At 44.6% G+C, this 12,431-nt stretch overlaps 1 protein-coding gene across 1 annotated transcript; it reads left to right on the top strand.

The window, feature by feature from the left end:
* Positions 1-3,808: 3,808 nt before the first annotated feature.
* On the top strand, positions 3,809-10,400 carry DOLPP1 (dolichyldiphosphatase 1; the record flags this gene model as incomplete). The annotated part of the gene is made up of 7 exons (XM_010086894.1): positions 3,809-3,961; positions 5,605-5,689; positions 5,957-6,056; positions 6,858-6,956; positions 8,294-8,422; positions 9,183-9,272; positions 9,755-10,400. Coding segments are annotated over 7 exons (693 nt in total), but the record flags the coding sequence as incomplete, so codon positions are not given.
* Positions 10,401-12,431: the final 2,031 nt, after the last annotated feature.

Raw genomic sequence — 12,431 nt, 5'->3', positions numbered from 1 at the left:
AGAATGACAGAGAATCTCTCTGTTTTCTCGGTTGTGAAGGGTGTTTACTACAGTCAGGCGGAGTTGGAGAGGCAAGTGTGCAGAATCAACTGATCAGCAAAAAGGTGCTTCAGAGCAAATGTGCCCGTGCTGTGTGTGTACTTTTGCCCAGCAGTTCTCGTTGCTGTTTGGTATCGGTGTGTTTTGCTCCTATAGGAACATGTGTTCCGATCCCCCTGGCTGTTGGGATTTCTGCTCAGGGGGATAGCTTGCCAGTCAGGGCTCATTTCATAGCTGAGGAATATCGTTGAAGGAAGCGGATACCACTTAGTTGTTTGGCTTCTTTAATGCTGGGTTTTATGCTTAGTCTCCCTGCAGAAGTTGCATGTCTGATGCATGCCTTTGATGCCATAGTTTAAAGCCTTCTGAAGGTATTTTTACTGTCCCATAGCTTGTGATATCAGGATGTGCACACGTAGAGGGAATGATGATCCATCGTGAGTATTTACTGGTGTAAATGCATGTGCCACACACATGACGACCTGTCATTAACATCTACTGGTGTAAATGGTGTGCTGTGCCACCCGCGCGCTGTGTGTTGTCTGTGCAGTTTGCACACGTGCATTTAAGCAAGAACATATGACCAGCAGCAGTGCCACAAATAGATGCTGCAATAGGAAGCAGTGGTGGCGGTGGTAAAGCCAGATCTTGCGGTAGGATGTGGTCAGGGTGCTGTTGGTTCACGTTTTTACATTATGTACAGGTTAAGCTCATGTGGTAAAGCTTGGATGTTTCCAGTGAAAGGATGCTGGGTGAAATGTTGAATTGGAGCAGATGCTGAATGAAGGCTGAAAAAACCAGTGTGCTTCTGAGCTATGAATAGTGTTTCAGCTATTTATCCCTTGCATGCCTAAAAATGAGGTAGTTGGGTTCTTTGGTTTTGCAGCTTGAGACCCAAATGATGTCCAGGGAAGGCTGGACTTCAGAAAAGCAAGAGTGTGTGTGGGGGGAAAAAAACCCAAAGCAAAAAAGCCACCCAAAAAACCCCCAAACAATAAAACCCCAAGCTATATATTAAATAGATTTTCCTTTGCATTTTTCCAGAGGTTTTGGTGAGCTCTGTTCTTACGGGTTGGAGGAATTGCTTTAAAATTCCTAAGTTTAGTAAAATGAAGAAAAATTAATTTTTAAAAAAAGGTGATGGAGACCTGCTTGCTAGATCTGACTGGACTCCAAACTCTGCTCTCCTGCCACTCCCCTCTCCCTGGGAATAAGCCTCTGAGCACACTGGAGTGTGAGCATAGGGTGACACAAGTAATGACCCTCCGAGGCCCTGGGAGCGCTGTGCGGTGATCAGCGCGGGCCCTTCTCTCGGAGCTTGCTTTGCCTTCTTCCCTGGAGATTTCCCATTATTTTGGAGCTGGTTTAGTTGGTGCAGCTCTGCCTTGAGCTGCTAATCTAGCGAGTATGCCTGTGCTGGCATTGGGGGCTCTGGGGTAGCTCCCATAGCAGAAGCGCTGTCTGCAGCTAGTGCACAGCTCTGCCTTTGCCTCCTCCCTTAGAAAGAGTGGCTTCAGATCGACATTCTGTTTGATTGCTCTTAGCTGCAGTAATGTGAAGAATAATAATATGAATATTATTAACGCTATCTCTGTTCTAAAGGGACAGCTGAAATGGTTGGGGAGCTGTTGTGTTCAGATTTTCCGAGTAAAGGACTGGGTATCCTGCCTGCAGGCAGCATGGTTGCTGGTTCTGCACCTCGGGTTCAAGTGTTGGCTGTGTGCTGTTGAACTCTGGATGGTTTGATTTATTGGGTGTGTTATCGTAGAACATAAGGGAAGATCTTGAGTTTGCTGCTGCTGTTTAAATTAAAAGACTATTGCCTTAAGTATTCTTCCACCATCTGCACAAGAAATAGAACCCCCTGAGAAGATAAATCATCTGGTTTGGTTTTCTACTTGACAAAATTATAGCTTTTAGTCTTGAAGTGCTAAGCTTTTATGTACCGTGGATTAACCAAGGGAATGACCCGAAACGTGGTGATGCCTAGCTGAGGAGCTGTCTTCGGTTGGTAACAACGCAAATGAAACTGTTGGAAGGTATTCCTGAGGCTTTCAGTGTAGTTTTGATTGTCTGGTGGCTTGTCTCATGAATTCCCTCATCATTTAAGAGAGGATTAATTTTGTAAAGAGTTTGTGATTTATATAAAACCATAAGAGACTGGATTCTCCATTGCCAGGAACTGATTCCGTCACCTGCATCCGCTTGGTGTTACCAGAAAACATTGCTGTGCTGCTCCGGGGGCATTTGCAACTCACCTGAGGCCAGGCTAACCTGCCGTACGGTGCAAGAAAAATCTCAAATTCAGTGTCTTCTAATGCTTTTCAGGTTAAAAACAAAGTAGAACTTCAGCCCAATGAAAACCCGGTATTCTTGGAGGTTTTGTCCTCCAACTCTTCCAGATTTTACCGGTATTGCAGACTAAACTCCTGCAAGTAATCCTTTCTGATGGTTGTGCTGGTTCCCAAATCTAACCCAGAGTCTGGAACCGAAGAGAGATCTGTGCACTGTACCTGGTGTAACCACAACTACGTGGCAATAACGTCAGCAGGACTGAACTTTGTAGCAGTTTGATTGCTTTCTTCCTTTTTTCCGTTGCAGTATCAGAGGCTGAGGGTAGAGTCCATTCTGCCAAGCGCTGTTCCTAAGCGTGGGTGCGTGGGCTGGGGAGACTCAGCATCTTGCAGTGGAATTGATCCAGGAATGAGTCCAGCGCTCAGCCTTGCAGAGGCATCCTGTTTCCTTTTGAGAGGAGGGAGGAAGGATAAATTTGTGTGAGGGCTGACCCTGTTGTGTTCAGGGATGGGATGGAGAAGATCCGGTGTCTGAGAACCAATATCGCATGTCCTCTGTCTCTGCCCTGCTCGCTGGGGTCATGCTGTATGTTGGCAGTGGCTGCTGTCTGTAAGGATTCGCTGGTGGATAGGTCTCATTGTCCTGATGTGAGTTGCTGATCTTGGAGCAAAATTACTCTGACAACTTTTTGTTTCCTTGGAGTTGATGCTGACATCTTCTCTCCCAATCGTTTGTGTCCTTTTTTAGGGCACAGAGGCAGGAGAACCTGAGCTCACAACGTGTGGCTGCTCTTTACGGTTGTTTGCCTGCTCCTGTGTCTGTGATAGCTCAGGGTCAAGGTTTTGCGGTACCTTATGACCTCCTGTGAGGTACCATTGCTGCTCCCTGATTCTCCCTGGGGGGAACTAGACTGTTAGCTATTTGGGGTGGAGGCCCAGAGTAATTTCTGAGTGATACGAGTGGGCTACTGGTAAAAAAAGCAAATTATTTTTTTTTCCCTTTATCTCCTGCTATGTTTAGCTATTTATTTCCTCCCCATTTTGCTAATGCTAGTGTTCGTGCAGACACATGGTGAGACAGATTAAGGAGCTGATCCAGCTGAAAACTAACCCCTTTTAGTAAAGGAGTGGGAAAGGATTTGTTTGGGGAGTGTTTGCTGGTAATTGCTGGCACAGAGGCAAGATGAATGAGGGGGAGGGAAAGACGCTGCCTCTTTCGCAGCAGCCTGTGCTTATGTTGGATTAAAGTGACTCTGGGCCCACACCCATGGTCATTGTTGTAAATTGGCTGGCAGTAATCTCTGCCGAATGATGCCAAACTCCTCTCATCCCTGGTTTTTAACCTGCGTGGAAGTGCTGGTGTCTTCCTTGCCTCTGGAGCTGGAGTCTGCAAAACTGAGACGTACCCCAGTGCCGAGTGTGCCCCTCTGCTCTCGGGGACTCAGGGCACCAGCTGACCCACGCTCTGGTGGCAGACGCCTGCCTGTGAAGTTCACACTGATTTGTTTCTCTTGTTTGTTTCCCTAGGTGATTTCTCTGGTCAGCTTTTAGCTTATTTGAGTCTTGGTCCGTTATTCATTATTGTTGGCTTTGTAACACTCATCATATTCAAGAGAGAGCTTCACACGGTGAGTCCTGTCCCCAGCTTCTCCTTATGACAAAATATTTTCCTTTGTCACCTGGTGCTCCTGTATTCACACTTCTTTTTCTCTCTTTAAAGGGCAAGCTAGGTAAGGTGATCTTCCTGTCAAAGAACAGCAGGAGACTCTTAACACCTGCTTAGCCTTTCCTGGCTTTTTTGTTACTCTGTGGTATGTTTTGGGCATTATCTGTCCAAAAATGTGTAGGGAGGTGTCTGAGGAACTAAAGAATGCTGTTGCAGACTGGGAATGCTCCCAAGATCCAGTAGGATCGTAGCACTAGTAGGTTCCTGCAAGATGGGCAGCACATGCAGGAGATGGTGTCAGTAACTCAGTAGGATGTGCTTTCTTTGAATAGTACTGAGGAAGAAAATGGGATACGGAATAAAACCGACAGATTCCCAAGGGAGTGGATCTGTCTATAAGGGTCACTTCCCAGCTGTGCATCAAATACCAGGGACACAAGAGGCTTGCTTCTGTCAAAATGACCAAGAAGGGACTTTTTTGTAATACATAATGCTGTCTGTCTTCTCTGACAGGTAGTTGGGAATCGGTGTCATGGATAAATTCCCTTCAGGAAGTATAAACCACTTGTAACATTTGTCCTCAGTAAACAGATAAAATAGGGCCAGTGATAGGATTTTGGCTACAGATGTCTAATATGGGGCCATGGTGTCATGGGAACCAGGGGCTCAAGGGACCTGGGCGTGGGACTTGTAGGTTATTAAGCCGATGATAGCTAGGCAGCTGTTAATTTTTGGCAACCCAAAGGTTTCTTGCTGACCCAAAAGGGAGAATAAGCTGGAGTAACTATTGTACAAATTCATGGGTTTTTTTTAAATACAGGGGCTTGTTAATTGTTGGTAATGAGGCAAGTGTTGAGCTTGGTTCCCAGTTCTTGGCATGGGAAGTCTCCACTGAGCTGGAGAGATGTACCAGCTGACTTGCAGCAGCCTGACCCGTAGCTCAGGACACAGAGTGAAAAATTGCTTCGTCATCTGGAATGGGACTGAGCGTTAAGGAGGCAGAGTATCATCGCTAGCTGGGAATTTGATCACAGCAGCAGCACTAATTTAGGGGAGGTGTATGGACCATTGAATTAAAGAGTAAAAATAAGTGGTGCCAGTCTGGCTCAGTCCAGAACGTGATTTCATTTTAGACTGAAGACAGCAGCTTCAAGATCAAACAATTCATAAAGGGAAAAGGCAGAAAGCCTAAAAAGTCATCTTTTTTAGCTATTTACCCAAATAATGGTGTGTGCACTCCCCCTGTTGGTCGTTGGGGAAAGACAATCACTTAAAACCTACCCTGATAAAAAAATGTCACTTTCTACGCTTGCTGGTGGAAGTATGTGAACATAATTGCTCTACAGTGTCATTTTTTGCCTCTTTCTGTGTATCATCTGCTGAAAAGCTGCATATACACAACATGTTGCCAAATACGCAAAGTGGCCTGAAAAAGAAATGCTTTTCTTCCTCCTTCTAGCTAGAGAATTTTGAAGCTGTTGGTTTTAACTCTAGTAATCAAAAAAGAAAACTAGAAACATGTGGTTTGGGGTTTTGTCAACAGAGAGAGCCTGGTAAGTAGATGGATCTTTTAGATAGGATGACGCAGTTGTCTTGCCTTCACAGATCTCTTTCTTGGGAGGGCTGGCATTCAACGAGGGAGTGAACTGGTTAATAAAAAATGTAATCCGGGAGCCTCGGCCCTGCGAAGGTATGGTATGGCCCATTGGTGTCATGGTGTCGGTTGAGTTTTGAGTGGAATGCTAACTCTGGGAGGGTTAGAGGATATTTTCCCCTTTGCCTCATGTTGGCTTTGGATGTTTGGGTGTAAGAAGGCTGGCAGAGCCATCTGAGCAGAGATGTCCTGTGGACTCATGTGCATACACTCCAGCAGAGTGGTCTGGCTTTGTGTCTGGAGCGTTCCAGCTGCTATGTACAGAGTAGACCTTGACCATACTCTTTCTTCTTCTCTTCCCAGAAGCCCATTCAACAGTGACCACAAAATATGGGATGCCGTCCAGCCACTCCCAATTCATGTGGTTTTTCTCTGTCTATTCCTTTCTGTTCCTTTATTTAAGGTAAAAATTCAGTGTCAGGTTTTGGCTGTTAATATGTTGAAACACCTGAAGTAGGTGGCTCTCCCTCGCTGTGTGCCACTTCAGTGGCATAGTGGAATTAAATCCGAGGAACCGCACAATCTACGGTGGCTAGGGTGGACGAAGCATGTCTGTCTCAATCTGAATGTAGGACTGTCGTTATCACTGCTGGAAACTGAAGGGTATGGGTGGGCCTCCTGTGCCTGTCTGGGTGCAGGTCTCCTGCTTTGCTTTTTCTGAGCTGTGACGATCCAGCAGTGTGAGGGAAGGGCGGGGGGGTGGGATAGGGAGGAGGAAAGAAGAGCTGCTTTCTCATGTGTCTACTCAGTTTTGTCAGTGGTTATCTCCCTTACCAAGTACTGGTTTTACATGCTGTGCTGTGCTTTTCTGAAATTCTTGCTGGGGCATGGCTCTGTCTTGTGGCTCCATGTGTGGAGGAAGACAAAACTCAGAGTTCTTCCTGGCTTTGTGGATGGTGGAGGGACTCTGATGTCTTGGCTCCCTGTTGCATATGCTCAGCATGTGCCTTTCACATCAATTGCAGTGATTGTGAGCATTCTGCCTTCCATCACAGCAAATCCTGCTAACAGTTGGAGAGAGAGAAGTGGGGCTTTCTGGCTTCTCTTTAACTGTTGCCAGTGGGACAGATTGCTGCTGGGATGGTATCCAGCTGCCCATGACCCCACCGGAGTAGAGCTTTCCTAGGTATCAGAGGTAGTGAGAACAGAGATAAGGACTGCTCAGCTCCCTGCCACTGTGCTAATGGCTCTCCATCTCTTTCAGAATGCACCAAACAAACAATGCGAGGTTTCTGGATTTACTATGGCGACATGTGCTGTCCATCTGCCTCGTCACAGTGGCTTTGCTAGTCTCATATAGTAGGTATGGAGCAATTGTTTGTCTTATGCTCTCATACAGTCCTGTGGCCTTGAACAGCCAGCAGACCTGTCATTCCTTATCCTGCATTTCTGATCTAATTCTCAACGACTGCGTTGTACAAGTCAGCGCTTTGCAGAAGTTGCTGTGTTGCCATGAGACCCTTCAAATAAGCAAAGGTGCTACATGTGTGGTGCTTCACAGAAGCATTTGTAAAACCCCAGATCAGCTGAGCCTGTACCAAATCCCTGTCAGCTCCATCGCCATGCTCCAGCCTCACTGCCTCACCCTCTTTCCAGCACTAATCATGAAAGCATTGCACCATGCCTTGGCACACCAGCCTCTGCAGCATGTGGATTGCTACAGTGGATCAAGCTGATTGTTTTGCTTGAGCATTAGTTAATAAAAACATTTATAGCTGTTTGACTTGCAACTTTTAGTTGTATTAAAATGAATAAAGACAATGAAACTTTAATAATTATTTTTTTTTTCTCCTTTAGTAGATTAAAAAAAAAATACACACACATAAAATGAGCTTCAGTGATTGGAAACCAGACAAACTCAGGCTAGAAATAAGGCCGTGTTTTCCATGGGAAAGTAATTACCTGTTGGCACAGTTGACTGTACGCTAGAGCTGATTCCGTATTACTGGTTAGTTTTAAAATTCTGACAGGACAATTTCATGAGAGATATATGATCTAATTCAAATAAAAATTAATTTGAGGAAATCCACTGGCCTGTGCTAGGCAGCGTGTCAGACAAGATGATCTTAATGGCTTTATGATATATGGGTGAAAAGAATTTTGGATGTGACTCGTGTAGCTCGTGCACTGATAACAGACCATTAATAGAGCTTGCTGAACGGCTGCAGTCCCAGTAAGCATGCTGTGGGTAGTGTAGCCTTCGTGCTGTCGCATTTGGGAGCAGCAAAATCTGAACAAAAATGCTGTCTGTGTTCTTAAAAGCCTTTAAGCCTCAGCTTTGGTGGCTTGGAGGGGACTTGTCCTGTTACTGGCTTTGGAAAAGTCTCTCGTGGGAACCAGCATTAATAGTTCCTCAGCTAATCCAAAGATAGATGAAGCAGAATGTGGAGGGTTATTGAGTTGAGCTCAAACTAGAAGCACTCTAAGCTGAAACTGCTGGAGCAGGGAAAACAGTTTTTTCCAGTTTTTTGCCCCCACTTTTTTGCCAGCTTTTGAATGAAAAAAAACCAAAGATACCCACTTTTAACACCTGGAGGATAATTTGCTCAGAACATCTGAGGGTCCAGTGAAGCATCAGCCCTTGGGTCATACTTCCTCTTGTTTTAAAGCCTGCCTGGTGACTCTTCTCTTCCACTGCAGGGTTTATTTGCTTTACCACACCTGGAGCCAAGTCTTATATGGAGGTGTGGCAGGAAGCATTATGGCCATAGCCTGGTTTGCCTTCACACAAGAGATATTAACTCCTCTCTTCCCACGGATAGCTGCGTGGTAAGTCTTCGTTCCGTGGAGGTTTTATTCCTGCAAGTCTGCATTTTGTGGATTGCTGTTCTACTCATTTAATGAGTCCCTTGCAATGAGCTGGTAACACACATGTAGTCGAATTCCCTGACAAAAGAAAATTCCACTAATCAATAGGTGTAAAAATTGTACCTTGCACCTGAAGCAAAACAAAGATACTTCAGTCTCTAAATTTCTAGTTGGAGCTGTGCAAGCCCTGACTGTAAATGGGCTCCTCAAACTGCCAATGTTACAGATACTAGAAATGAGAATTCCTGGATTCTGTTGCAGTTTTGCATAATGACTGTTGTGTAACCTACTTGTTCCTCCATGTTTTCTTGTGCATGCATATACAAAGGATCACATTTCCTTGCCTGTTATGGGTGGGGGAGAGAAGAAGTTTAAGAAACTGGTACATGAGTAAAGCCCTCTGAAGCTGTGAGGTGTGGCAGAGTGCTGGAGAAGCTTTTCAAGCAGAACAGACCTTTCATAATGAATGTCTAATGACCTAGTGAAATTGCAAAACTCTTTAAATGTAATGTAGTCTGGAAACATTGTGTAAGGAAAGAAAAAAGACAAGAGCTTTTTTTATTAACAAGGAGCCCTTTCCCAGACTGAAGGGTAATAGAACAGTAATGTTAAGTCTGGAGCAGTTTTTGTGCTTTTTAAAAATTATTATTATTTTGATTAAAGTTATGTTGGAGAAAAAGACTAATTATTTCCCCCTTTCTACCACCTTGTCCATTTCCAGGCCAATTTCAGAGTTCTTTTTAATCAGAGATACCAGCCTCATTCCAAACATCCTGTGGTTTGAATACACAGTCACAAGAGCAGAGGCAAGGTAAGTGATCCGAGGGTGGGGACGAGCTGGAGCTGGTTTAACTTGTCAGATGTAATTATTAATTTATTTTCTAATATGTAGCTAACTGCTGTGGGTAGAATAGTGCAGAGTAGACAAATACCAAGTTGTGGGTTAATTACTGCATCTGGAAGGTGAGTATCTTTGGCAGTGTTTGTGATTAAAGAACGTTTCATTTAAATGGTCAGTATTTCAGCTCCCCAGCCCGTGTTCTTTGCAAGTGTTTATAATCTTGCATCCTCGTGTGAGCTTGTGTGCACTTAAGGCACTGTGGATGGTCTAGGACTGTAAAGAGTAGGAAGGACCGATCTCTTTGTAGAGTATGGTGGGGGCAGATCGATTTCTGTGTGGAGCTAAGCAGAGCCTTATTTTAATCCTCCTGTGTTTTGCCCACTGGTTTACTGCGGTACCCTGCGACAAGGTTGGAGCCACCTCTCACCCCACCCTCTGTGTTGCCGTTACAGAAACAGACAGCGCAAGCTGGGTACGAAGCTCCAGTGACTCGGGAAGTGTGGGGACCAGAGTGCACGTTTTAACAGAGACAGACAAGAGCACAGACCTGGGAGCAGCAAGGAACCTTTTAACAGACGGACCAAAGGAACAGGCAGGGACCATATCCAAAACCTGAAAGCCTTTGCTCTGCTTTAGCAGCTAGCTGGATGCTCCCTGATGCATGTGGGACCGTGCAGGAGTAGAAACTCATTTTCAACACAGATGCACATTGCCGGTTGGAAAGTACCATCGTGTCTACGTCAGGGGAGGGGGGAGAAAATGCCTGGTGTCATGTTCGGGGGAGGGAAAACCAAATATGAATCCTTTCTGTGACTTTTTTTTTTTTCCAGCATGAAATATACACACTATTTATTTATTTTTTTAAATGGAACTATTGTTTTTGGGGTGGGTGAGGCATTGGTTGTGTGTTTTGGTTTTGCTTTTTATCTGGGTTTTTCCTTTTGGAAGAAGATGACAAAACTAATCTCAAGTTGATCATCATTAATTAGGGCTTTCAATTTTAAAAAACTTCTTAAGGGGGAGGGGAACTAGGATGGGTTGATTTGGGCAGAAGGGAGAGGAAGGCTTTCTTTCCTTTCTGCAACCAGTTTGGGAGATAAAATTAATTCCAGCTGCACTTTGTACAGACAGGAGAGACTAAAGGTCTGATCTTTAACACTAGTGACGGTTCTGCAGGGAAGCCTGCACAGATACCATTAAGGGGAGCATGTGTGAAAAACAAAGGAAAAACTGAAATGTACTGACTTTTTTTTTTCTACTGCTGCTCCTGTTGTGTAATTAGCAAGAGTGTCTTTCTCAGAATCTCTTCTAGGTGGCAAGGTATCATACGTATCTCATGTTTATTCCATCTCTTCCTTTATACTTTTATTACCTCAGGGTTGCTGTGATCTGTACAGCTTGTGTTGTACTGAGCGTCCTACCGCCGGCACTGGAAAGCCCACTGGATCTAAGCGGTGCTGTGCCCCAGTCAGAGTCAGCCCAAAGCCTTACAAAATTCAGTTGCTAGTCTCTGTCTTAAGCACTGGATTTTTTTTTTTTTTCTGTTAAAGCTTAAGGGAGGGACTTTTCATAATGAACAAAGTGACAACCATAAATGACTAACAAGGCGAATGAATAATAACTAGCTCAGCTGCTGTCTGAATTATTTCTTGAAGAGTCCTGTTAGAATCCAACCATGAACTCCAGTAGTGGTGAGCTCATCCTAGCAGAGACTCCTGCCAGGTGGTACAGTGGCTTGCTCGGGGTTCTGCAGCAGTAACCTTGAATGCTGAACTCCTACAAGCAAGTTTTGCTTTCCATCCTTCTTCCTTTCTGATTCTTCGTGTGGCAGTCAGCTCTGGATGTGGTGTCTGTGGGAGCGTGCCTGCCATCGGTGTGTGCTGGTGATGCCTACGACTGCTGTGGTCCGGGAGTTCACCTGGCAAGGGCTGTACTCAAAGGGCTTCAGGGCTGTGCATGGACACATTCTGTATTTCTAGTATATAATGCAGCAGTTCCAGTGTAACTACAGAGAAGTATTTATTCAAAGCACAATTGACTTGAACTTTCACAGATAAAGGACAGCTTCTGAACTGGCTCAAAGGTTATCCGTGTGCCTTCGATGCAGTCATGTGAGCACAGGTAAAATGACTGTCACAGCTTGGTCTTGCTGCCTGTTTTACTATCTCACTTTAATCAGATTCCTGCATTATAAAGCTCCTTGAAGTAAGATGCATTTCTGTTCATCTTGATGTTGATTTTTTTTTTTTAAGTTTTCATCTGTGCCTGTTGCCATAGGAGTTTGTGTGTTTGTATGGGGTGGGAGCTACTGTAGAAACTGTTGGACACCCAGAGTGTTAACTCCAGAAAGCAGTGATCCTGATCTAGAAGATCAGGAATGAAGGCTGTTTAAATTTCTGTGTTTAAGTAGCTACAGGTAGTAAACTAACTGTTTTCAGTTGTTACAGCAATTTTTTTTTTAAAGAAGTTTAGTATTTGCATAACATGAGCAATCCTGTTAACAGTTGAAGGACCTGAGCACTGGATCTGCTTTGAAGGTGCATCAGAATAGAGGCGTCTGCAGATTTCATAAGGACATTTGATCTGGCTTAGAACAGCCCTATTAACGTGAGACAGGCCATCAGCCAGGCCACAGGATATGGTGGTACCATATGTTTTGATTTGAAAGCTGGTACTCTTCACTTATTTCTTGCAAAACCATTTCTTTTCTCTTTATATCTCTTGTAAGTTAACTTACAAAACCAGAGGGGAGGTCACAACTCTTCCCCAAGGACAAGGCTGAAAGAGTGGATTGTTTGAAGAGTGGCTAGCACTCCCCTAGCCTCTCAAGCTGTTTTGACAGACTGCTGGAAAAACTGTTTGTGGAAGCACCTTTTGAGAGCTAGAGCACAGGGAAGAGGTTTCGTCTCCTCCTGGAGAGCAGTGTAGTGTATAAACTGTTCCACTTCATGTTGCCTTCAAACCCAAGCTTCCTACAGTAATTCTTAGGAGTAAGGGAAGGGAAGAAGAGCTCTTGTAAGACACTGTAATAAACTCTCCTCTGTTCTCTGTGAGTTGTTTGTAATCTGCATCTTCTGCCTACTTTTGCTGTACCTTTCCAGAAATCTTTGCAATACTTGATACAGTAGA

This window comes from Pterocles gutturalis, unplaced genomic scaffold (genome assembly GCF_000699245.1).
Source record: "Pterocles gutturalis isolate BGI_N339 unplaced genomic scaffold, ASM69924v1 scaffold29376, whole genome shotgun sequence".
NCBI lineage: Eukaryota > Metazoa > Chordata > Aves > Pterocliformes > Pteroclidae > Pterocles > Pterocles gutturalis.
The sequence above is the reverse complement of the archived record's forward strand: the minus strand, read 5'-3'. Positions and strand labels throughout refer to the sequence as shown.